The sequence below is a fragment of the Manis pentadactyla genome, chromosome 12, assembly GCF_030020395.1.
Source record: "Manis pentadactyla isolate mManPen7 chromosome 12, mManPen7.hap1, whole genome shotgun sequence".
NCBI lineage: Eukaryota > Metazoa > Chordata > Mammalia > Pholidota > Manidae > Manis > Manis pentadactyla.
In genome coordinates, this window is record NC_080030.1 from 99,357,089 (window position 1) to 99,384,405 (window position 27,317).

At 38.0% G+C, this 27,317-nt stretch overlaps 1 protein-coding gene across 2 annotated transcripts in view; it reads left to right on the forward strand.

The window, feature by feature from the left end:
* The window catches only part of FHL5 (four and a half LIM domains 5), a 44,999-nt gene that overhangs the window by 5,089 nt on the left and 12,593 nt on the right, over positions 1-27,317 (forward strand). Inside the window, exons 2-4 of one of the 2 annotated variants that reach the window (XM_036890383.2) lie at positions 24,529-24,702; positions 25,535-25,709; positions 26,675-26,844. In XM_036890383.2, the coding sequence (XP_036746278.2) occupies positions 24,541-24,702; positions 25,535-25,709; positions 26,675-26,844 (507 nt within the window). In that variant the 5' untranslated portion in view covers positions 24,529-24,540. The remainder of the gene's footprint in view (positions 1-24,528; positions 24,703-25,534; positions 25,710-26,674; positions 26,845-27,317) is intronic. The other variant, XM_057489436.1, reaches the window with a different exon arrangement.

Here is a 27,317-nt window from a genome sequence, read left to right on the forward strand (position 1 = left end):
ATGATTTCTGGTCTTGTAATTACATGCACTTATTAATTTGTTCTCTTGAACATTTTTACAGTAATAACACAAGAGTCTAATCTTTGAGTTTTTACAACAATTGCACTCTAATTTTGTTCAATATTTTCTTTATTTTCCTAATTTCCAAAGTGATGTACATTGTACAATGTAGAAAGCACTGAACAGTAAAAATGTTACAAATCCATAACTTCAATCGAGAGCATATGTGACATTTGAGCATATTTTCTTCTAAACTTATGTTCTACTCTTTAAAAATATTGATGTTGTTGAGATCGCACTGATTATTCAATTCATACTTCTTGTTTCACGTGAAGCAATCAGAAGCACTTTGCCATGTCATTAAATACTTCTCCAAACACCATGTTAATGTCTAGTATCATTTTAAAAGTCATTTAGTAAATTTTATATACTATTCAACAGTATGTAGAAGTCCTTTCAAGTCCTAGTGAAACTTAAGCTTACTTTAACAAACTCTTAGCAAAATATAACTTAAAAAAAAACACCAAATATATTTGAAAGTTTAGGGGTCAGTAAAAGATTTATGTAAAGAGCCAGATAGTAAATATTTAAGGCTTCAAAATTACTCAACTCTGTTATAGTAGATCAAAAGCAGCCACAGGTACATAAATGAAAGAGTATGTCTGTGTTCTTCCAATAAAACTTTATTTGTGGGCACTAAAATGTGAATTTCATACAATTTCACACAATGTCAAAAAAATTTTGTTCTTCTTTTGAATCATTCAAAAATGTGAAACCTATGCTTAGGTGTCAGGTCCCATAAGCAGGCAGTGGTAGATTTGGGCCCTTGAGCTGTAGTCGGCAACCTCTGCGCTAGCGCCTGGTTCCAAGAACTTCTCTGAACACATGCCTGTGAATATGTTTTTAAGAAGTAAACATCTTTCATTAGATGCTAAATAAATTGTTAAACTAAAAATGTTTCAAGAATCACTGTCATAGATAACATACATGAAAGCACTTTACAAGCCATAAATCAGTAGTAAAATATTAAATTTTAGCTATTTTAATATCAGTATTAATGTAATAAAATGCTACATTTTAATTAACTGGGACTCCTGCAGTGCTGACATCTGACTTTTTTCTTCCTTCAGGCATTCAACACATATTTGTGTGTTGGATCCCAGAGACGGGGGACAGCCCTGAATAAGGCAGCAGAGGTCTCTGCTCCCTTTTGTGTGACTCATTGGCAGGCCTTAAAAATGCACACATGGAGTGATGCTTTGGGTGAAAATGAGAATGACACAAAATTGCAAACACACTTTGTCAGCTAATCTTGTGAACATTCCATTTCCAAGGAAGTGATAACAGATTTTCCCTTTACTTTATACACAGAATTAGTATAAACAACCTGAGATCAACACATTGCATTCCCAAAGCTGTCTATCCATGACCGCTGAGCGAAGGCTTCTGAGTACTTTGGCTTCAATCATTTTCCGTTGATGGACGCTGAGGACCAACTTTGTCCAAATCTCTAAAACTGAGAAAAGATAAAAATTAAAGCTGGTTTTAAGTATCACCACATTTAACTGTTTAAATGGTCATCCCCTCCATCACCAACCAATTTTGAAGTGTCAAGAGCATAGCTTTTCATTATTGATTAATGTTAGTGTTATCACCAAGGTACAGTGTATGGTTCTGTCTGGTATCTTTTTAAATCCCTGGTAGGAAGAAGGTTATTTGGCTCATGCACAAATACTGGAAACATCATTCCATCCCACCTCTGACCCAAACAGCCCCTCCACAAACGCACACCTCACATACACACCCACCACACATGCACATCACCACCTCATTTTCTAGGTGAGGGTCCAGAAAATAAAGCCAAATGTGGTTTCGGGCTTTCTTCCCAACTCCACAGTGAAGCACTAATAACTATAATGAACAAACACGAGTAGAAATGGAGTTGCCTTGGATGTTGGAGGCGAGATGTACTTGCTTCGCCTTAGGCCTGGAATGAACGCCCCTGTTCATGCACAGGACACTGTCACTGGTCAGCACTTAAAACCTGGAGTGCTGGATACAAACAAGGAGAGGGGTTTCATCTTTTCCTTTTTTTTTTTTTTTAAAGTCAATTCACCTTCTGAACTTTAGTTTTTCTTACTTTTTTGATGAGAGGAACAAAAATTCCTCCCAGTTCCTCATTTAATGGTTCTGAGAAAATGGGCTTGAATCGGAAGCATGCTTTCGCAGGGAAGGAAAATACCCAAATGATTCTTGTGGCACTAAGAGGTTTTATCTCTAAATATCTTACTATATTGACAGGGCATTCCTTTTCCTAAATTTCACATTTCTCTTCTGGGCTTCCCCTTCCTTCCTCTTCCTCCTTATCTTTCCCTCCCTCTCCTTATCCTCCTAATTCTAATGGCTAAGGTTTAATTTTTTACTGAACTATGGCAGAAAAGACTGGTTGTGCAACTACTATATTAGAGAGTGGATGCTAATTCTGCTCTTTTACTCGAGAAAACAAAGTCCCACAGAGCAAAGCTGAGGGTAAAAAAAGGTTCAAAATTACTAAAATGGTGGTACATGTAAGATTCTTGAAATGGGTCACTCGACTTGAATTCAATTTTGGCTGATGTTAAAGAAAATCTCTCATTTCTATTTAACAACCTGGTCCTAAATAGGTCACGCATTACAAACCAGTACCCTAGTCTAAAAAGAAGCTTGTTGAAAGTCATAAAATGACAAATGTGGTAAAAAAAAAAAGTGTGTGATATAAAAAAACTTTTCATGTAAATTAACAATATGTGGATGCTTTGTATTAAGTCATTAGAAAATTTTATTTGGAAGATATGAATACCCTCGTCAGAATTTAGCTTCCATATCTGTGAAATGGGTTGAGACTAACCTGTCTCTTCCAGTTCTTATATTCCATGATCAAGGACAAGAGCTTCAAGGAAAATAAGCCAGTCTTTTGATTTGTGTTAAGATTTCATTCAATTTTTTTTTTTTTTTTTTAATAATTATTTTTTATTGAAGGGTAGTTGACACACACTATTACATTACATGAGTTTCAAGTGTACAACACAGTGGTAGAACATTTATATACATAATTCTAGGTTCCAGCTATCGCCCTACCAGGCTGTTACAATATCTTGACTATATTCCTTATGCTATACATTACATCCCGGTTACTAATGTATTTTACCATTGGAAGTCTGTCCTTTTTTTTTTTTTTTTTTTTTTGTGAGGGCATCTCTCATATTTATTGATCAAATGGTTGTTAACGACAATAAAATTCTGTATAGGGGAGTCAATGCTCAATGCACAATCATTATTCCACCCCAAGCCTAATTTTTGTCAGTCTCCAATCTTCTGAGGCATAACAAACAAGTTTTTACATGTAGAACAAATTCTTACATAATAAATAAGTTACATAGTGAACAGTACAAGGGCAGTCATCACAGAAACTTTCGGTTTTGCTCATGCATTATGAACTATAAACAGTCAGTTCAAATATGAATACTCATTTGGTTTTTATACTTGATTTATATGTGGATACCACATTTCTCTCTTTATTATTATTATTTTTAATAAAATGCTGAAGTGGTAGGTAGATACAAGATAAAGGTAGAAAACATAGTTTAGTGTTGTAAGAGAGCACATGTAGATGATCAGGTGTGTGCCTGTAGACTATGTGTTAATCCAAGCTAGACCAGGGCAGTAAAACATCCACGTATGCAGAAGATTTCTCTCAGAACGGGGGGGTGAGGTTCTAAGCCTCACCTCTGTTGATCCCCAATTTCTCACCTGATGGCCCCCCTGCGACTGTGCCTGTCTTAGGTTGTTCCTCCCTTGAGGAATCTTACCTGTCTCTGGCTAACCAGTCATCTTCCGGGGCCATACAGGGAAATGTGAAGTTGGTAAGTGAGAGAGAAGCCTTATTGTTTGAAAAAGTTAACTTTTTACTTCTTTGCATATTTATGCCCTGTGGCTTCTATGCCCAGCATTTGTCTTGAGGTATCTTTACCACTTGGAAGAATTATGATACTCGGTAAATTTGATATGAGGCACGAATTCTATTTAAGGGTTGTAATTAGGAAGGAAGAAGAAAAGCTATAGAAGTAGCAGGCGGAAGAAAACATGGGAAGATTGATTATTTCTTTGATATATCTTCTTGTAGAGTAACTTCAGCATGTATAGGTTTTAAGCTACTACTTAAATTGCACACACACATTAACATAATAGGAGTATAGTTACATAACCAAAGCATATCTGTAATTACCAGCCATCTGCAGTGAAACCAAGAAAACCAGTTAGGCACCTTAGGCATTTGTGAAAACTTATCTATGATATGGTGGATATTGTCCAAATGAACTTGAACAGTCTGAGAGAAATCAGACAAATTAAAACAACCCATTCCTGGGGACTGTTCACATGCCATATGTTCTTTTAACAATAAATAGTTTGTAGTTGTAACACTTTGGAGCGCTACAATTTGCACTTCTCCAAATTCTTGGTTGAGTTCCAACAGTATAGATCCAGTCCAATTTTGTTGTTTTACTGTATGCACAGGCCAGCTTAGATATCTCCTTCCTCATTCCCATGGCAGGTCCAGGAACTGGTGGGATGAGTGCATCTACAGCTGTAGCAGTGCGTGGATCTTTGTTGGGGTTTTTTGATGATCATCTTCTGGCATGAGTCTTCCAGAGAGTGCAGATGTTGGAAGTTCTTTTTCATATCGTATCTTAGTTCATTTTCGGGGTAGCCCAATTAGGCTTTGATCCTCTGTATAAACACAAACAGACCCTTTGCCTACACTTTTATATGCCCTTTATACCCTTGTGTAGAACTCGTTGGAGGTTACCACACAGGAACTGCCCTTTTTTTTTTTTTTTGCTATCACTAATCTACACTTACATGACAAATATTATGTTTACTAGGCTCTCCCCTATACCAGGTCTCCCCTATAAACCCCTTTACAGTCACTGTCCATCAGCATAGCAAAATGTTGTAGAATCACTACTTGCCTTCTCTGTGTTGTACAGCCCTCCCTTTTCTCCTACCCCCCCATGCATGTTAATCTTAATACCCCCCTACTTCTCCCCCCCTTATCCCTCCCTACCCACCCATCCTCCCCAGTCCCTTTCCCTTTGGTACCTGTTAGTCCATTCTTGAGTTCTGTGATTCTGCTGCTGTTTTGTTCCTTCAGTTTTTCCTTTGTTCTTATATTCCACAGATAAGTGAAATCATTTGGTATTTCTCTTTCTCCGCTTGGCTTGTTTCACTGAGCATAATACCCTCCAGCTCCATCCATGTTGCTGCAAATGATTGGATTTGCCCTTTTCTTATAGCTGAGTAGTATTCCATTGTGTATATGTACCACATCTTCTTTATCCATTCATCTATTGATGGACATTTAGGTTGCTTCCAATTCTTGGCTATTGTAAATAGTGCTGCAATAAACATAGGGGTGCATCTGTCTTTCTCAAACTTGATTGCTGCATTCTTAGGGTAAATTCCTAGGAGTGCAATTCCTGGGTCAAATGGTAAGTCTGTTTTGAGCATTTTGATGTACCTCCATACTGCTTTCCACAATGGTTGAACTAACTTACATTCCCACCAGCAGTGTAGGAGGGTTCCCCTTTCTCCACAGCCTCGCCAACATTTGTTGTTGTTTGTCTTTTGGATGGCAGCCATCCTTACTGGTGTGAGGTGATACCTCATTGTTGTTTTAATTTGCATTTCTCTGATAATTAGCGATGTGGAGCATCTTTTCATGTGTCTGTTGGCCATCTGTATTTCTTTTTTGGAGAACTGTCTGTTCAGTTCCTCTGCCCATTTTTTAATTGGGTTATTTGTTTTTTGTTTGTTGAGGCGTGAGAGCTCCTTATATATTCTGGACGTCAAGCCTTTATCGGATGTGTCATTTTCAAATATATTCTCCCATACTGTAGGGATCCTTCTTGTTCTATTGATGGTGTCTTTTGCTGTACAGAAGCTTTTCAGCTTAATATAGTCCCACTTACTCATTTTTGCTGTTGTTTTCCTTGCCCGGGGAGATATGTTCAAGAAGAGGTCACTCATGTTTATGTCTAAGAGGTTTTCGCCTATGTTTTCTTCCAAGAGTTTAATGGTTTCATGGCTTACATTCAGGTCTTTGATCCATTTTGAGTTTACTTTTGTATATGGGGTTAGACAATGGTCCAGTTTCATTCTCCTACATGTAGCTGTCCAGTTTTGCCAGCACCACCTGTTGAAGAGACTGTCATTTCGCCATTGTATGTCCATGGCTCCTTTATCAAATATTAATTGACCATATATGTCTGGGTTAATGTCTGGATTCTCTAGTCTGTTCCATTGGTCTGTGGCTCTGCTCTTGTGCCAGTACCAAATTGTCTTGATTACTATGGCTTTATAGTAGAGCTTGAAGTTGGGGAGTGAGATCCCCCCTACTTTATTCTTCTTTCTCAGGATTGCTTTGGCTATTCGGGGTCTTTGGTGTTTCCATATGAATTTTTGAATTATTTGTTCCAGTTCATTGAAGAATGTTGCTGGTAGTTTCATAGGGATTGCATCAAATCTGTATATTGCTTTGGGCAGGATGGCCATTTTAACGATATTAATTCTTCCTAGCCACGAGCATGGGATGAGTTTCCATCTGTTAGTGTCCCCTTTAATTTCTCTTAAGAGTGACTTGTAGTTTTCAGAGTATAAGTCTTTCACTTCTTTGGTTAGGTTTATTCCTAGGTATTTTATTTTTTTTGATGCAATTGTGAATGGAGTTGTTTTCCTGATTTCTCTCTCTGTTGGTTCATTGTTAGTATATAGGAAAGCCACAGATTTCTGTGTGTTGATTTTGTATCCTGCAACTTTGCTGTATTCCGATATCAGTTCTAGTAGTTCTGGGGTGGAGTCTTTAGGGTTTTTTATGTACAGTATCATGTCATCTGCAAATAGTGACAGTTTGACTTCTTCTTTACCAATCTGGATTCCTTGTATTTCTTTATTTTGTCTGATTGCCGTGGCTAGGACCTCCAGTACTATGTTAAATAACAGTGGAGAGAGTGGGCATCCCTGTCTAGTTCCCGATCTCAGAGGAAATGCTTTCAGCTTCTCGCTGTTCAATATAATGTTGGCTGTGGGTTTATCATAGATGGCCTTTATTATGTTGAGGTACTTGCCCTCTATTCCCATTTTGCTGAGAGTTTTTAACATGAATGGATGTTGAACTTTGTCAAATGCTTTTTCAGCATCTATGGAGATGATCATGTGGTTTTTGTCTTTCTTTTTGTTGATGTGGTGGATGATGTTGATGGACTTTCGAATGTTGTACCATCCTTGCATCCCTGGAATGAATCCCACTTGGTCATGGTGTATGATCCTTTTGATGTATTTTTGAATTCGGTTTGCTAATATTTTGTTGAGTATTTTTGCATCTACGTTCATCAGGGATATTGGTCTGTAGTTTCTTTTTTGGTGGGGTCTTTGCCTGGTTTTGGTATTAGCGTGATGTTAGCTTCATAGAATGAGTTTGGGAGTGTCCCCTCCTCCTCTATTTTTTGGAAAACTTTAAGGAGAATGGGTATTATGTCTTCCCTGTATGTCTGATAAAATTCCGAGGTAAATCCATCTGGCCCGGGGGTTTTGTTCTTTGGTAGTTTTTTGATTACCTCTTCAATTTCGTTGCTGGTAATTGGTCTGTTTAGATTTTCTGTTTCTTCCTGGGTCAATCTTGGAAGGTTATATTTTTCTAGGAAGTTGTCCATTTCTCCTAGGTTTCCCAGCTTGTTAGCATATAGGTTTTCATAGTATTCTCCAATAATTCTTTGCATTTCCGTGGGGTCCGTCGTGATTTTTCCTTTCTCGTTTCTGATACTGTTGATTTGTGTTGACTCTGTTTTCTTCTTAATAAGTCTGGCTAGAGGCTTATCTATTTTGTTTATTTTCTCGAAGAACCAGCTCTTGGTTTCATTGATTTTTGCTATTGTTTTATTCTTCTCAATTTTATTTATTTCTTCTCTGATCTTTATTATGTCCCTCCTTCTGCTGACCTTAGGCCTCATCTGTTCTTCTTTTTCCAATTTCGATAATTGTGACATTAGACCATTCATTTGGGATTGTTCTTCCTTATTTAAATATGCTTGGATTGCTATATACTTTCCTCTTAAGACTGCTTTTGCTGCGTCCCACAGAAGTTGGGGCTTAGTGTTGTTGTTGTCATTTGTTTCCATATATTGCTGGATCTCCATTTTGATTTGGTCATTGATCCATTGATTATTTAGGAGCGTGTTGTTAAGCCTCCATGTGTTCGTGAGCCTCTTTGCTTTCTTTGTACAGTTTATTTCTAGTTTTATGCCTTTGTGGTCTGAAAAGTTGGTTGGTAGGATTTCAATCTTTTGGAATTTTCTGAGGCTCTTTTTGTGGCCTAGTATGTGGTCTATTCTGGAGAATGTTCCATGTGCACTTGAGAAGAATGTATATCCCGCTGCTTTTGGATGTAGAGTTCTATAGATGTCTATTAGGTCCATCTGTTCTACTGTGTTGTTCAGTGCTTCCGTGTCCTTACTTATTTTCTGCCCAGTGGATCTATCCTTTGGAGTGAGTGGTGTGTTGAAGTCTCCTAGAATGAATGCATTGCAGTCTATATCCCCCTTTAGTTCTGTTAGTATTTGTTTCACATATGCTGGTGCTCCTGTGTTGGGTGCATATATATTTAGAATGGTTATATCCTCTTGTTTGACTGAGCCCTTTATCATTATGTAGTGTCCTTCTTTATCTCTTGTTACTTTCTTTGTTTTGAAGTCTATTTTGTCTGATATTAGTACTGCAACCCCTGCTTTCTTCTCACTGTTGTTTGCTTGAAATATGTTTTTCCATCCCTTGACTTTTAGTCTGTACATGTCTTTGGGTTTGAGGTGAGTTTCTTGTAAGCAGCATATAGATGGGTCTTGCTTTTTTATCCATTCTGTTACTCTGTGTCTTTTGATTGGTGCATTCAACCCATTAACATTTAGGGTGACTATTGAAAGATATGTACTTATTGCCATTGCAGGCTTTAAATTCGTGGTTACCAAAGGTTCAAGGTTAGCCTCTTTAGTATCTTACTGCCTAACTTAGCTCGCTTATTGAGCTGTTATATACACTGTCTGGAGATTCTTTTCTTCTCTCCCTTCTTGTTCCTCCTCCTCGATTCTTCATATGTTGGGTGTTTTGTGCTGTGCTCTTTCTAGGAGTGCTCCCATGTAGAGCAGTCCCTGTAAGATGTTCTGTAGAGGTGGTTTGTGGAAAGCAAATTCCCTCAGCTTTTGTTTGTCTGGGAATTGTTTAATCCCACCGTCATATTTGAATGATAGTCGTGCTGGATACAGTATCCTTGGTTCAAGGCCCTTCTGTTTCATTGTATTGAATATATCATGCCATTCTCTTCTGGCCTGTAGGGTTTCTGTTGAGAAATCTGACGTTAGCCTGATGGGTTTCCCTTTATAGGTGACCTTTTTCTCTCTAGCTGCCTTTAACACTCTTTCCTTGTCCTTGATCTTTGCCATTTTAATTATTATGTGTCTTGGTGTTGTCCTCCTTGGATCCTTTCTGTTGGGGGTTCTGTGTATTTCCGTGGTCTGTTGGATTACTTCCTCCCCCAGTGTGGGGAAGTTTTCAGCAATTATTTCTTCTAAGATACTTTCCATTTCTTTGCCTCTCTCTTCTTCTTCTGGGACCCCTATAATACGGATATTGCTCCTTTTAGATTGGTCACACAGTTCTCTTAATATTGTTTCATTCCTGGAGATCCTTTTGTCTCTCTCTATGTCAGCTTCTATGCGTTCCTGTTCTCTGATTTCAATTCCATCAATGGCCTCTTGCATTCTATCCATTCTGCTTATAAACCCTTCCAGAGTTTGTTTCATTTCTGCGATCTCCTTTCTGGCATCTGTGATCTCTTTCCGGACTTCATCCCATTTTTCTTGCGTATTTCTCTGCATCTCTGTCAGCATGTTTATGATTCTTATTTTGAATTCTTTGTCAGGAAGACTGGTTAGGTCTGTCTCCTTCTCTGGTGTTGTCTCTGTGATCTTTGTCTGCCTGTAGCTTTGCCTTTTCATGGTGATAGGAATAGTCTGCAGAGCTGGGACGAGTGACGGCTGGAAGGACTTCCCTTCTTGTTGGTTTGTGGCCCTCCTCTCCTGGGAGAACAGCGGCCTCTAGTGGCTTGTGCTGCGCAGCTGCGCGCAGACAGGGCTTCTGCTTCCTGCCCGGCTGCTATGGAGTTAATCTCCGCTGTTGCTGTGGGCGTGGCCTGGCGCGGGCAGCTGCTCCAAAGTGGTGGAGTCGCGTTGGAGCAGGAGTGGCTGGGAGGCTATTTATCTCCGTAAGGGGCCTCCCTGCTCCCTGCAGCCCAGGGGTCAGGTTGCCCAGAGATCCCCGGATTCCCTACCTCTGGATTAAGTGACCCGCCCTTCCCCTTTAAGACTTCCAAAAAGCACCCGCCAAAACAAAACAACGACCACAAAAAAAACAAGAAAAAAAATTTTTTTTAATTAAAAAAAAAAAAAAAATTTTTTTAATTAAAAAAAAAAAAAGGTGGTCGTTCGTTTTTCTTTATTCTCCGGTGCCAGCCTCAGGCCTCTGCTCACCGGTCTTTCTGCCCTGTTTCCCTAATATTGGGGTCCCTGTCCCTTTAAGACTTCCAAAAAGCGCTCGCCAAAACAAAGCAGCAAAAAAGCAAAAAAAAAAAAAAAAAAAAAAAAAATGGTCGCGCGCTTTTCTTATGTCCTCTGTCGCCCAGCCTCCAGTGCCCGCTCACTGTTCTTGCTGCCCTGTTTTCCCAGTATCGAGGGCCCTGCGCTCTGGCCCGGATGGCTGGGGCTGGGTGTTCGGCAGTCCTGGGCTCCGTCTCCCTCCCGCTCTGCCTGCTCTTCTCCCGCCGGGAGCTGGGGGGAGGGGCGCTCGGCTCCCGCGGGGCCGGGGCTTGTATCTTACCCCCTTCGCGAGGCGCTGGGTTCTCTCAGGTGCGGATGTGGTCTGGATATTGTCCTGTGTCCTCTGGTCTTTATTCTAGGAAGGGTTGTCTTTGTTATATTTTCAGAGATATATGTGGTTTTGGGAGGAGATTTCCGCTGCTCTACTCACGCCGCCATCTTCCGCCCCCTCTCAATTTTTAAAATAGGTCACTCATTGGTCCCAAATGCAAAAGACACAGAAGCCTGTACAATAAGACAACCTGGTTGCTTTCCCTGTCTCTTCAACACCCTTCTGCTTGTGGTTTCTTTAAGAGCGACTTGAGGTATTTTTAAGTTAAATGTTGGTTGATGAGAAGCCAGTTTGGTTTTAATCAGTATCAAATGCTGTAGCACTCTTAGGATAACACATTGTAGATATTCTTAAACTTCTGTCACTTTCCATCCACAATTTCTTGAATTCCTGTATGTTTATATCTGTATGTCATAATCATTTTAAGGTATTTTGATATGTATTATATCATTTGCTCTAGGGCACCATTTACGGGATATCATTTACAATATTCCACTTGCAAGGCAGAATATAAATGACATGTTCTTTTCTACCATACATGTATTGAGATGTTGCCAAATGTCTAATGGGAAGCTGGTGACTGAGTGGTTTCATAAAGTGTCACTGTGACCTGCTCCAATAAACCAAGAAGATCAACTGAGAGTTAAGAATTTGGCGATAGATCGGAACTTTTATGCACATGGCAGAAGGCACATTCGCCTTATGACAAGCCCTTACTGGCAGGCTGCTGGGCTTCACAGAAGGGCCTGGGGTTGGGTCCTTTCCACATCTGTGAAGGGCCAGAGCACGCACCTCCTGTAAGAGGTCTAATCCTCCCCTCCCCAGCCCTCTACAGGCTCAGCAGGAACCCAAAGGCTGCATAGCCACCATTTCTGAAAACAGAATAGAAAGACTCAAAGAGACAGCAAATACCCACTGTGCTCCTACACTCCTCTGCAAAACTGCTGATAGACTTGCAGAGACAGGACCCTTGTTACCCTCTGATGTGACTTCCCATTCAGGGGAAAGTGTGTCTGGGGCCTCCTCCCCAGAAATCAGGCAAGAGTGTGTGCAGAGTACTTCTTGTCACTAGGGAATCACATTGATGCCTCCCAACAGAAGATCCCAAGACCAGAGGTGCTACAGGTGATTCTCCTGGTCTTGAGCCATAATCACTTTCAATGTAGTAGAAATCCTTCAAAAGGTGCCAGCAGTTTTATCCAAGAGATTTTTAAAGGTCACCCAGTAAGTGTCAGAGGACAGAAGTAAGAGACCACGGTTGCTCTCTGTGAGCTTACGTCATGGATTATAATGAATCCAACAGACCATCAAAACATTTGTAATGCAACAGAGACTATAAACACTATCTCAGAGAAACGCAAAAGGTTTTCATCAAACATACCATAATACAACTTCTACATGTGCCCTCATATACCTCAAAATTCAAGAATGTCTACAGCTTTAAGTCAGAGGTGAACTAGGACTTGCTGACAGGTTCTCTCCTTATTTCAGAAGACCCAGATATGAGCTCTTCTTTCATCATTGTGCTTTTTGACTATTAAGATCATAAACCAGAAGAATGTATAATATGCATTAATGCCAGGATATATGAAAGCCAATATATTTTAAGGTTAGACTTGGCTTATTCTCAGGAAAGAATTAGGCAGTTGATTGTGAAATCTTATGTATTGCCCTTAGTTGAATGGCTGAACATTTTTCCTAACTAATTTGTTTAACAGGAGTTGTTATTTAGGTAAGTCATGGATTTTAAAAACTACTTTATATAGGCTCTCTTAGAAAAAGAAACTACATGTATCATTATATTTTGGCCACCTTCCAAATAAAGCACACTCTTTATTGGACAGTTCCTAATGCTATCTATATTTTATCAGATTAGAAATTGTTGGTTTCTTATATTTAAACATATATGTGTTTACAAGAAAATCAGAGAGTCATTTTTGTTGGTTCTTCTAAATTATGAGGAGCATGTGCTTTTAGGTTTCCGAGATTATGTAGGGTCCGATGAATGGGCGTCCTGTAGAGACCGGGACACTCGCACAGCGCCTCTCAAATCCCTGGATCAATGGTCATTAACCTAACCTGCTCTCAAGCCATTGTTTCAGTTGAATATATTTTTCATCCTTTTAAGGTGAATTAATTGAGTAAGGATTGAGTTCTCTCACCAACAACTATGGAAGGAAATTAGGGTTTATTTAAAAATATCCAGGAAACTAAAATACACATCTTGGCTTTACAGTGATAAACTCACAATCTTTAAGCACAGGATATTGAACTCAAAAGAGATTTCAAAATGAATTTCAAAAATGGGTGAGAGTAAGGTACAAAAGACATTGTATTTCCCTCTCTGATGAAATATATTCCTCTAGACCATAGCAAATTGTGTGTGATCTTATGCACTCAAATACCTGGCCCTGTGGGGGTTATTTGGCAGATTAGTATGTATTAGAGATGTGACTGAAGTTACGGATTCAGTCCTTCCTCAGCACACTTAGTTTTTACAAATGGTGGATCATGTCGCTTTGCCGAACAAGGTTGCGTTCGTCATTAGATGCAATGGGAAGCAGGTACAAACTGTATCAAATAGATAAATCAAAGAAACTCCCTCCCCACTGCTCAGGAAACAGCTGCCAGTGTTCAGATATGGCTGATAGTTAATGAGCAAGAGAAAGATGATCTTCACATAGGAGGGAAGAACAACAAAACAAAATAAAACAAAAAATGGACACAATAACTGTCCTTGAGGACTCAGAGAGTACTTATTGGATTTTTCCCAAAAGCATAAAAAGGAGGCAGAGGATACTTTCTGTTGTTGATATTAGATCTGCAATGTCCTCAAAGACTCCATCTGTAAGAAATGGAGTTGATATGGGGGATTCATATGCAAGAAACACCCTGCCCCACCATGTACTGACCTTATGCTAAATACTTTGAGACAAATTTTTTTTGTTCAGTCCAGCATATATATACTTTTATATACAGTCCAGTCCTGACAAAAGCAGAACCTCAAACAAGACATTGGGAAGCCCTCACTGAGGCAACCTAGGAACTAGATTTGCTCTTCCAGAACACTTTTTACAGAAATAATATCAAGTTTGCAGGGAGTAGAAGGGAAGACTCGACTTATACCTACTGAAATGACTATGGTTGCTTTGGCATCAAAACTGTAGAGGCAAGCCTGATAGTGGATTTAAAAGCAGAAAATTGGCATTGAATAGAGAGAGACTGAGATAACCCATTTTTATCTTAAAAGGAAGCACTCTTTTTATCTTAAAATTTTTCTTCCACCCCAGTGAGGAAAAAATCAAGGATGGTATTAAACCTGCGTTTTTCAGGAGTCTTACTTTTTTATTTTGTAAAGACTCTAACGTTTGACAAAATATGGTTGTATTGACACATGACCATGAACTACATTTTACCTGTAGTTCAGTAAGAGATACCATAATTACATGATTCCGAATGGAAGTACTCCAATAAAATCATACAAAGCATTTCTTTTTTGTTAGTATCTACAGAAAAAATTAACCGAATGGAAAGGTCTAGTCAGCTGTTCTGTTTCATGGGAGAGTAGTCAGTCAACTCTCAGGAGAATTCATATTTGACCTCCCCACACAAGACATTCAGCTTCCAACAAACTGGGCTTGCAGATATGTCCCTAGAGACTAATATCAAACATTCCACCACAATTCTATGAGGCCTGTTTTAGGTTATTTTTGATTGATGGCCTGAAGTTATGGCCTGAGTTATTTTTAAAATTGTTTGTTGAGTTTTTATAAAGCAGTGCTTGAGTGGGGAAGAAAATAACCTCCTCCTTCAAAATGGGAACGAGAGTTATAATTGCACATTTTCCATCAAGTCAAGTAGACCTACAACTGACTTAACCCATGCTCTTCCCATTCTTGCAGCTCACCTGAACCTTGTCACAGAGCTGGTACTGTTCTCATCTTATAGTTAAGGCAAATAACGGCCAGAAAGATTCAGTGGTTTCCATAGCAGTGGGTAAGTTGCATGCTAGTGCTAAAGCAGCCAGCGCAACAATCTACAACTTCCAATTTCAACCCCTATACTGTCCTGTCTGTTATGTCTTGGTTGCAAGCAAAAACAGGTAAGGAACAACACACAGGTCTGCTCAACTCCACCCTCGGAACCAAGAAAAGAAATGAAAGAAAAACCTAAAAGTACAACTGCTTATTGGTTATTCTAACCCCTTCACATTTTTTTAATATGTGAATTTAAATGTTTTCTGCTGTAGAGCGTATACTTACTTGCTCCATCTGTTGTCTTTCACACCGATGGAGGATTTATTTCTTCACGTATCTCATTTAACTCCCCAAATTTTGTCAGATTCAATCTCAATCAAACAAGACTTCAGTCAAACAACAGTTCAGCCACGCCATAGATCTCAGAAGGGAAAGACCTTGCAATCTTTGTAAAGTCATGATTTGTCTCAAGATGTCATGTGCACAGACCCAGAAAGGCTAGTGTAGCTTCCAGAAGAGGACTGAAGTAGCTAATCAAACAGTTCAAAAACTGTTCATGGAAGCTTACTGGCGCCTTTCGTTCAGATAAAAACCCTTTAATAGCCCCCTAACCCACTGTTTCTTTGATATCCTCCCCCACTGGTATTCTAAGAGCACTCCAGGTATCTTCTTCAACTGCCTTTACAGAAAAATGAAAGAATTCTCTTCTCCATGGACAGGCCCCTAAGCTTTATTCTCTGTCTTTTGACATACTTGCCATGGATATAATAGATACAAATTAATTCACTACTCAATGAACATAGAGCATACAAATGCTCAACTTTCACCCATGAGCCTTTATCCTCTATTCTGTTGAGAGAATCTCTTTGCATATACGTTTTCATTAGTACTAGTCTTGGACTCCATGCCTGTAGAGAGCAGGTAGTGTTCCTCTCATCCATTTCTTTGGTTGTAAACATGTTCTGAGGTCCTGCTCTGCTCGGACTGAGGTACACAGATGAAGCAAGCAACATCCTGATTCTCAAGAAGCAAACAAGTAAAAGAGGCACCCACAGGACAAAAGACCAGTTGTACAATGTGGCAAAAGAAAAATAGACATAATGTATGAACTAATGAATGAACTATTCTTCCTGAGAGACAGTATAATGCTACCAAAAGAAGGACTTTTGATGGACCTTGATCAGTGAGGAGAATCATCAGGTGGACATGGTCAGTGGGTGACAGGTGGAGGGCATTAGAGATAAAAGAGAAGTCACCCATAAAGGCTCAAAGGCATAGAAGGGCATGATATTTTTGAAGAACAGAGAGGTGTGTGTGTGTGTGTGTGTGTGTGTGTGTGTGTGTGTGTGTGTGTGTGTGTGTGTGTGTGTTGGACAATGCAGGGTTGGAAAGGGCAGGAGAGAGACTGGGGAAAATAGACAAGGTAGTAAAGGGTCTCTGTGCTAAGTAATGGAGTTTAGACTTGATTTTACAGTTAAAGAAGAGCTGTTGGAGATGTTTTTTTCACTGGGAAGGGAGATGATCAGGTAAGTCTGACAAAGATTTTTCTTGAGCATTGTGGAGGAGGTTCTGAAACTCCCTGGGGAAATTAACTTCTCATTAGAGAACAAAAGTCATGTAGTAGAAATGCACTTGGTTCCACTCAACAGAGTAAGAAATCTTTAATAATATCTTTAGCTTAATGCAAGCCAGTAGGGTCCATTAGAAACATGGGAGGACCTACGCTAAAGGCTGCTTCTGAAGTGGAATCAATGAAATCTGGTACCCAACAAACATGTGTAGATTGTGCAGGCAGGGAGGGAGAAGAGGACAGTAATTGGAACAGTTGCCTTTGGAGACTAGGGGGATTGCATAACGATGCACTGTTCATTGTTTCTATAACTATTTAACAAGCATCGAGAAAGATACCTTGCTCAAGGAGGCTTACAAACGCTCTTGACTGGCATCAGAGCAGCAGTTCAAATTAAAATCCTAAATGGGAAAATGACCACAGGTAAATTCGGTGAAGTACAGTTTGAATTAAGATTCTTCAGTTTCTGTTTCTGCCCAAGTGTGGTGTATCAATCACACAATTTTCAAAGACTTCAACATTTTATATTCCTTACACCATTTAGATTTAAGTTCTTCCAAGTTCTTGCCTAAAGAAAAGACCTGAATGGGCAATTGAAGTAGGCATGCAGCACTCCCAAATGAGCACAAATGTATTTATACAGGTTGAATGAAGCTACTTTGAACAACAAGATGAAAATGAAGGCAGAAAGCCTAGCAGACTCTGACTTGAAGAACAGTGCACTTTTACATATGGGCAAAAGTAGTGGTTATGGCATTATTTGCATCTACATTTCATATATTCATATATTCAAAAATGGTTAAAGGAGAGATAGTACCTTCACAATAGGGACTCTCCAAGTCTATGAACATAATATATCTTTCCACTTATTTATTTGGGCATTCTTTACATTCCTTCAAAGTGTTCTACATAGCAGTTTCACACATTCTTATTAGATTTATTACAAGGTATTTTAAGGTTGATGATGATATCATAAATGACATATTTTTAAATTTCATTTTGTTTGTTGCTGTTATATAAGACTACAATGAAATATATAATATTTTATATATAGACATTTTATCTAGGAACTTTGATAACTCACATATAAATCCTAATAATTTATTATAGAACCAGTTGGGTTTTCTCCACTCAATCTCAGTCATCAGCAAATAACGATAGTTTATATGTTTCCCTTCAGTTCTTGTACTTTTCTTTTTCTCATTTTAGTGCATAGTCTATGATTTTTAGTTTAAAACTAAATAAAAGTGGTGGCAATCATGTATATTCTTCTCCTGTTTCTGATCTCAGAGTAAAAGGTATCAGTGTTCACCATTAAATATAATGTTTGCTATATTTTACATTAAACATAAAAACATTCTTTTATTCTTAGTTTGCTAAGTTTTTAATCATGAATTGAAATCAAATTTCATCAAATGCCTTTTCCACAACCTCTTAATGGCTTTCTCTTTTATTTGGTAAATGTGGTGAAATACAGTGATTGTCTATTTAATTTTAAACTAAAATTGCATTCCAGGGATAAACTCAACTTATTATGATATTATTAACCTTTTACATATCACTGAATTCAATTAGTTACTACTTGGGGTAAGATTTTTGCATTTACTGCAAACTTTGTTTTTTATTATGAGTATGATCAGCCTATAAATTTTTTCTCCTAATGTTTTCAGATTTTGGTATCAAAGTTTTAATGGGTTAAAAAATCATGTTTCCTATGTATAATACTTGGCATAGTTTGCTAAGATTGATGTTACTCCTTAAGACTTGGAAAATTCACTGGTGAAGTAAGTTGGGCTTGCCTTTTACTTTGTACATAGGCTTGTAATTACAAATTCAGTTCCTCTAATAGTTTTTCACTAGTTCAAATTTTATATTTCTGGTGCCAGTTCTAATGTTTTATTTATATTAGGAGTTTCCCATTTTATCTAATTTTCTAAGTCTTTAGCTAAAGTCGATATCAATTTAGATTCATCTGCATATTTATGATTTTTGTTGTTTTTCACTCCTTCCTTCTCTGATTTTCAATCTGAGATCAATGTCCTTTAGCCTGAAGATCATTTCTTTGGTACTTATTCAAATATGGTATGTCTTTGATATATTCAGTTTCTGATTGTGTGAAAATGTCTTTTTTTTAATCTTCATTATCACAAGATATTTTATCTGAGTATAGACTTCTAGTTGGCACCTAATTTCTTTTAGCAATTTTACCTTGTCTTTTCAATGTCTGCTCTCCATATTTTTTGCATTGGGTAGTAGGTAATTTCTCAGTTTGTTGTTACATTAAAAGTAATGTTTTTACCCTATTTTCTAGATGTGGTTTGTCTTCAATTTTTAGTAGTTTGACCCAGAACTGCCTAGGTGTGTGTTTGTCATCTGGTTGGGGTTCATAGTTTCTGCTTTTATTGTTTTTTAAATTGGTACCATGATGTATTTTATCAGTTTTAGAAGACTGGTTGGTATTTCTTCAACAATAATTCTCCTTCACATTTCCTCTAAAACACACAAAATAACACTTTTTACATATGAAGAAAAATTACATTTGTTGACTAAATAGAATATTGAAAAATGGACTGTTGATTGATTTCCCTGTCTGTGGTATCTCTACCTTCCAGTCCCTTCTGTTGCTATTTCTAAATTCATTTTCATAAATCTCAGCTCAAAATATTTCATTTTTTAATTCTCAGTCATCAATGGTTACATCACTTCTACAAAAAAAAAATAGGTCAGGTCTAGCTGCAAACTTAAGCCACTGAAGATCTTGCCCAGTCTACCTTTCCAAACTTGTCCACCAATATTTACCTTCTCGTGCCGTGCAAGCCACTTTGAATAAATCACCTGCTGTTTTCCATGCATGTCTCATGCATCCAAACATAAATAGATTTCTTCCCTAATTTTGTTGTTCTATCTTAATTGCCCCTCTCCACATCTCCAGGAAAGGGGAGATTTATATAGGCTAAGAATCTAGGCTTCGGTTTCTGACAAGTGTAGGTTTGAATCCTAGATCCAGAATTTTTATCAGCCAAGTAATCTTGGCCTTCCTAAGCTTTGGTTTCTTCATCATGGAGATAATATTATTCATGAGGATAATAATAATAGACCCCCTCCTAGAGGGTCGTTGCGATGATTTAAAGAGAGAAACAAAATGAAGTGGTTAACACACTACCTGGCACTCCAGAAACACACAGGGGCATCAGATATTACTGTCAGTACTTTTACTATGACTCCAAGAGTGGTAGAGACTGTTCTTTGTGACCCAGAGGCCAGAAACCTGCTGCTGGCACCAGTACCACTTCCACAGCTGTCTCCCACAGCCAGGACCTGATTCCAGGCATTTTGAAATCACAGAAAGCATTCACATCTTGATGCCCCAGCCTGGCAGCATGAACAGCAGCAGGAGCATGTCTTCCATGTCGCTTCCCTCTTGCATTTTACACACGTGTCTTCAGTTAGCAGAGCCAGGTGTGCATCCCAGACACTAGCTGTAAGATGGTCCAGGACATGTTGTCAGCTGCCTACAGCCAGGAGTCAGAGCCGAGGCTGGGAGAAGCACCGGATACAATGTGCCGCATGATCCATTCAGGCACAACTTGTTTGAATCAAACATCAGTTGTTCTTGAATTTTTCCTAGTTAAAAGTAACTGTCCATCCTCCTTCTCTAAACTGGTAGCTTTGAAACCTCAGGACATGAGAATCATCTGGGAGCTAAAAAAAATACTTATTTTCATTCTCCAAAGAGAATACTTAATCAATTTCTCTAGAAATTGATTAAATTGGTTTGGGGCAGGAGTACACTTAAGAAATTTCTAAAATTTCAGTATGCACTCCATGTTTAGAACCACTGTTCTAAATTTTTATGATCTTTCATTTCTCCTTCTCACATCCTAACTTGTATTTAGTTATTTATAAAACATCTTTATTCTTCCTACTAGATTTTAATTTCTCTGAGGATAGAATTTGACTCTAATCTATTTTTTTTTTTGTCCTTCACAACTTCTAGAAGATTACTTCGCAAATAAAAATACTGATGATGTTTATCAAATGCATGAATAAATGAGTGATATGTCATGTCTTGCAAAGAAAAGAGTATTAAAGATATCAGGCACGGCATCAAGCCCTTGCCTCTGTCCTGCCTGACATTCTCAAGTACACTTCTTATGACTCTATTCTGCTCAGCACAGCTTTAAATAGAAGTGGGTATATTGTTCACAGCTTTAACTGCCTAATCAATAATTCACCAGATGATGTAACTTGACACAAAATTATTCTTGATTTAAAAAAATAACATTAAGAAACAGCACTGTCAGCTATGGAAAGTTTTGTCCATGAACTCACATCCTTTTAAGTAGAAATCTAAAATCTAAAGGAAGAAATAAGACAAAGAAAGCCAAGTCCATTCATAACATTGGATTTCTGAGCTATGTATCTATTTTCATAGATTTGTTGATATATCAGTGTACCTCTAAATCAATCTCCTAAAATACCAGTATGCAATGTTAGAAGTTCTGTGTTTAAACTGTAATATAATTGCAGAATGACTTTGGATGAAGCTTGACAAGAAGTTTTAGTTGATACTGATATAGCATTTCTGAGCTCATACCCAGAAAAGTTCAGTTGTTATCCAATTAGGCTCTGTTTTAAGATTTCTTATGGCTCATAATTGTAAAACAGCTTTGATCAAGGATTTTAAGTCTTTAAAAGCAAAATTTCCCTAATATCTTTGTCAAATTTACCCTCAGACTGGGGCTCCTGAGATAAGAATTGCATAGTCCATCCTCATCCTCTTTCCTACAACTTTCCCTGTTAGAGAATTATTAAAAACCAGTCATTTGGTCTAACCTTCTGGATACAGGTATTCCCCAAGTCCTTAAAAATATTAGTGTTAGGGATAAAGAAGAAAAAGTATAGAATGATGTTTAGGAAAATATAAGTTGATAAAAAGTGATCTGATTGGAAAAATTCATTCCCTTGCCTCTTTTGTCTGAGCCCACTCCATTTAGAACTGCTTGTATTAAAAGGTCAAATACCTTCAAAAAGATTTAGTTTTAAGGTCTTCCTTTATCCTGAATGCACCCAGGTGAAAGTCAGTTCCTAAGACTCACCATTCCCAGCTTAAGGTGAGACCCTGTGCTGTTTTCCCACATGTGTTTTCCGCATCCATTCCCTCAAGATCATGAGTCTACTCTCGTGCAGATTTTTTTTCAATAAATACATTGGAAAAAATTTTTGGAGATTTGCAACAATTTGAAAAAACTCGCAGATGAACTGTGGAGCCTAGATATCAAAATAATTAATCAGAAGTTAGGTATGTCATGCTAGTCTGTTTCATCATTTACTACCATAAAATCAATTGTAGGCTATTAGTAGTTAAGTTTTGGGGGAGTCAAAACTTACATGAGGATTTTGGACTACATGAGAGCCAGCAGCCTTACCACATTGTTCAGTGGTCAACTGTATATGGTCATAACTCTTTATTTAAAAAACTCTATTTTGATGTATTCATATAATGCATCATATCTAATGTAGATATATCACATGTAAATGATACATGAGATACATTATGGGGACTGAAAATGTAGGACTGAATTTCTCAGTGTATTTTCCCCCACCAAGAGTAAAAAGTGAACATTCAGTTTGTGTTATTACCTCAAATTACATTCACCATCGCCAAGGTTAGAGCTGAGTTAAGAGAATCCAGACTTCTTGAGGGCAGGGAGTTAAAAATTACTAAGTATATATTCAACACACGTTGACCTGGACAAAATGCCTGCAACCACTGTGCAGTTCTATAAAGTGCAAAAGCACAAGGCTTTGAAATATCGAACTGACTGTTCTCACCCTACCCAACTCCCTGATGTTGTCTTTAAAAAACACGTAGAGTAAAAAGTAACTTCCTCCTTTTAAAAAAGTGAAGAAAATATAGTCAATGTTGTGAAGAATTTTCTACAGAGCAAGACCTATTACGTGGTTGTACTTAGACAACTGTACTTATATTTAGATAATTATTCCTATTTATTGACATGTATTTGGATATCACACATACTTGCAAAATAAATATTAATTTGGACATTTAGATTTCAGGTATTTAGAGTTCTGACCTGATCACCAAATAAAGTAGTACAAGTCTTACAATGTTGTGTTTAAGGTGTTTAAACCCTTGAAATATTACCAACTCTGTAATCCCTTTTATTGTTTCTTCATTTTATAATATACTAATAATTTCACAAAATGGGTGTAGCCTGGGAATTCCCAAGTCCTGAGTGGCCATTCTTCATGGTGCTATTATATACATCTGAAACTAAATAAATATGAATAACGAAATGGCATCTTTCATATTAAATGATGGCAGTTAAAGATATATACCTTATTTCACTTTTAAGAGATAAACATCTGATCACTGTAAATGTGAATAAAACTTGAGTTTTTAAATCTTTCAAGTGAATCAGATCTATTTTCCTCCTGTTTCCAAGCCCTCAGTAACTCTCTAAGTGTGTTTGTATTCACCAGGAAGGAACATTTCTGTGGAACTAATCAAACAGGGAATTCAATGTTCCTTGTAGATAATTTTGGCATGTTCCATTGGGAACTTTCTGGTCTGAATTTTAATCTTTCTTGGGAAAAGACCCACATATTCCAAATCCTCAGTCCTTTCTCTGTTAGTGAAGAGCAACATAGCGAAAGTGTTGTGCACAGAATTAATGACAATGTATATTCAGCAAGACCCTCTGCCGGAAACGTCATTGAAATAAAAGAAGGCAAAATACAATTCAAATGTAGTAAATAAAACTCACATCTTAAAATGTTGTTTAAAAAAATCACAATGATTGACTTTCTGATTTGTTAAAATTTTTAAAATTAATTTCTAAAGTGAAGAAATAGGGAATATTCCTATCTCCTAATATATCCCAGTAAATCCTGAGATGAAAAATCTCATTTCCCAAGAAAACCAGTAGTACTGCCTTTGGTGACAATGAAAAACTCATGTTCAATGCCTACCTAAACCTTTTGAAATCCATGTTTTGTTCTTTAATAGTTTTCCTAAATTTAAAAAATAACTAGAATTCTTATCCTGGCCTTGGCTTCATTTCCTATCAGTTTTTCACTCTGTAAGCTGCTGCTGCTATTACTTATTCTGTAAACATGTTAGTTTAGCCCTAAAGCCTGAAGCCTTTTGCTTTTTTTCTACCACTGATGGTCTCAACAGCACTTCTACAGCACTTATGGGCAATTGCTCAACAGCAGGCACAAAAACCTAGCACTTGGACTGGATCCTACCTACTGAATTTTATTTGGCTGGCATGTACATGCAGATGACAAGGAGACAGTGGTGAACAGGCTAAAGCTAGAGATTTGGAGTCAGCAGCACACCTGGGGAGGTTGAAGCCACACGTCGGGAGGAGGTGCCAAGAGGAAACATCCAGCACAGGAGTAGCTTAGGACGAATGTACAGAACTCTCCTCAGGTAGCCAACAAAGATTTGAGAAAGAAAAGAATGGCCTAGAAAATGGCAATACACTTGGTCATTAATTTCTATCTCAGAGCAAAAAAGACTGCTGTTTTTTCATGGAACTCTGCCTCCAGAACTCTCCAGCAAGATAATACGTGGTGACAGTTAGTGAAAGTTCTGTCAACAGTCCATATTGAAGTCCTTGAGGTGAAACCACCCTATTTCAATACATATCACATTCCCATTGAATTCCACAGTAATGCATGATAAATGCAAGATGTTTTGCACAACGTGGCTGCTGGCTTGGTGTATTTTGCCAGCAAAACACACAGGAGCTGCCAAGATGGGAGAGAAGCCTTTCCTAAATTGCTCCAAGTGTCACCGTGACTACAGCATATTTTCCTAAATTGGTGCTTTTTCACTTAAGAAAATATAAATTCACTCAAATGCTTGACTCATATTGAGGCTTCATAATTTATCTTACAAAAAAATGCTTTAATATACATGAATTATTTTCTTATTCACAGTATTGAATCAAAATGACAACAATGGCTCAGTTTGATTGTCAATATTGCACAGCATCACTTCTTGGGAAGAAGTACGTAGTAAAGGATGACAGTCCATACTGTGTTTCTTGTTATGATCGTCTCTTTTCTCACCGTTGTGAGGAGTGCAAAGAACCCATCGAGTCAGATTCCAAGGTCGGTAGCACGTCACAGAATTATTGCATGTGAAGGCTTCTTTGCCTTTGGTGTTGACTGTTAGTACTCTGATGCTCTGCTACTTACTGGGTATAAGGACCCTCAAAGTTACTTTTAATCAACTTCCAGGACTATGCTTAGCACTACGGAATATAAGATATAAAATCCTCACGGTGTTCTTAGGAGATGGTTTAGGATGATAAAGACTAAAGAGTTATTTTTTATTTGCTCAAAGTTACACAACTAAAATGTTGAGTTATTTCTGGAATAACAAGAGTATAAATTAATAAATAAGTATGATAATTGGAGGTGTAAAGATTCAAAAATCTTTTTCTGACTTCAAAGCATCCCCACTAAACTCACTGGGCCCAGATACCTCTCATACCTCCAGTCCATTCCCTCCCACAGGGCATGTTACTGTATTTTTCCCTTTTTATTCTCTTCCTCCTTTTCCTTTTGCCTTTGTTTTACTTAAATGGCACTGAGATTTTGTTAAATCTCCAACAGTAATAGCATATTACAACCTAAAAATAGAAATGGTTTCATGAAAATCCTGTCTTATAGTTTATAAAAGGTAGAGAAAATTTGAAGAAATAGGATAGAGCCTATTTATTTTTCATGTGTCTTTAGTAACCAAGAAAACTCCAGGCTCTAGCTCTTAATTAGCCCGGAAGAGTCTCCTCTTTATGGGAAATGGTATCAATAACAACACTCCCTCAAGCTACCAGCAAAACCTACTGGCACCAGAGCCCCCAGAGTGTTCCATTTTGTCTTATAAAATGGTCTGTTTGTTGCAAACATATTTAATTAACTTTTATTTGCTGTCTCTTAGGATCTTTGTTACAAAGGCCGGCGCTGGCACAAAGGATGCTTCAGTTGCGCCAAATGCAATCACTCCCTGGTGGAAAAACCTTTTGCTGCCAAGGATGAGCGCCTGCTGTGCTCGGAGTGCTATTCCAGCGAGTGCTCCTCCAAGTGCTTCCACTGCAAGAAGACCATCATGCCTGGTAAGTTCCGAGCAAAATCGCTCCAGTCTCGAACTGAAGGGGCAATGCTTTGAATTCAGCCCAAATATGGGAAGACTGTCGGAGCTAAGCTTTCTCTGCTTTTTGCAAAAGACGTGTTTCTTGCTATCTCTCCATCTCATTCAGTGTACTTTAGAAATAAAAAGATTATTCTTTCTGTCTTGAATGGGTTCAATTAAAGTTTTCTTTGGATGTTCATACACCTAATTCATAGAGACATTTTGAATGAGAATCTGAGCCAAAGAATAAAAATAAATCTATACCAATAATATGAACACTGCATTTAACACCCTGTCCTAAGCATAACTGATGGCATCGGAAGCAGAATCCATCCTAGGACAATGGGGCCGACCATCATTTTGCAGCTCAGCGCAGACTGGTTGGTGGGTCAGTCAACTTCATTCTCTCCCAGGGAAGACAACGATTCATGCTAAACGCTGCACTTGCAGGCAAGCACTAATTCTCCTGGTTTTGATCTTCCTCTCAGTCCCCACAGACAGCGACATAAGAACATGCTCTTTGCATTTTCTTATATTGGATTCAAAGATTTTTAGGAGACCATAACTACACAACACCAACCTCAGGCGTTTGTGCCCAGGCATCCTAATACCCCTGCAATGATTATTATGGCCCAGTTTATCTAAACCACACACAGCCTTTTAGAGTCTCCATTTATAGTATGTCCACATCTCAAAAGTGTTGCTTGCACAGCACAAGAGTTTTCAGTAAAAGAGTGATTCGCCACCAGCATGTCTCAACTCTACCTGTTTTTTTCTTTTTGCAAATAAAAAGTTTGGAAACCAACGAAACACCATTTTTCTATACTAACAATGAGCTTATCATCTTAACTTACAATACATTTTTTGAGTAATTTGACATATCTTTACTTAAAAGAAAATAAAGTTATGCTTGATTTGCACTAACAGGTTCTTCCTTTTGGGGTACAGGTTCCCGTAAGATGGAATTTAAGGGAAACTACTGGCACGAAACCTGCTTTGTGTGTGAGCATTGCCGACAACCAATAGGAACCAAACCTTTGATTTCCAAAGAGAGTGGCAATTATTGTGTGCCGTGTTTTGAGAAGGAGTTTTCTCACTACTGCAGCTTTTGTAAGAAGGTAATTATCTAAGAGGATGGAGTTTGTGGAACCTTCCAGACCAAGTCCATCTTTATCACCATAAAACTCCACCCAGAACATGAATTTAATATCCTAATATCTCAAGTGATTTGATATTCCATTCACAGCTGTTATGCAAGATTTCATGTATTCTGGTAGAAGGCACACGTCTCTCTTTGAATACAAAATAGTTCTTAGAATATAGTTTGATCCATTTAGTTTCAGGGAAATATGGATTTGTCTCTCAGAGTGACCAAGAGAACCCATTTAACCAGGATGCTTAATTCTTCACATTATCTCCCAGCCACACAAATGTCTTCTTAGCTTGAAGCTTTTGTATTTCTAAAGGTAGATAGGCAGGCTTAAGAGAGTGATGAGATCGTAAGGGTAGTTCATTAGACAGAAAGACAGAAAAAAAAAGACTAAGAGCTCCAAGTGGTTTCCTTTACTTCCTGTTCCAGAGTGTCATTTAG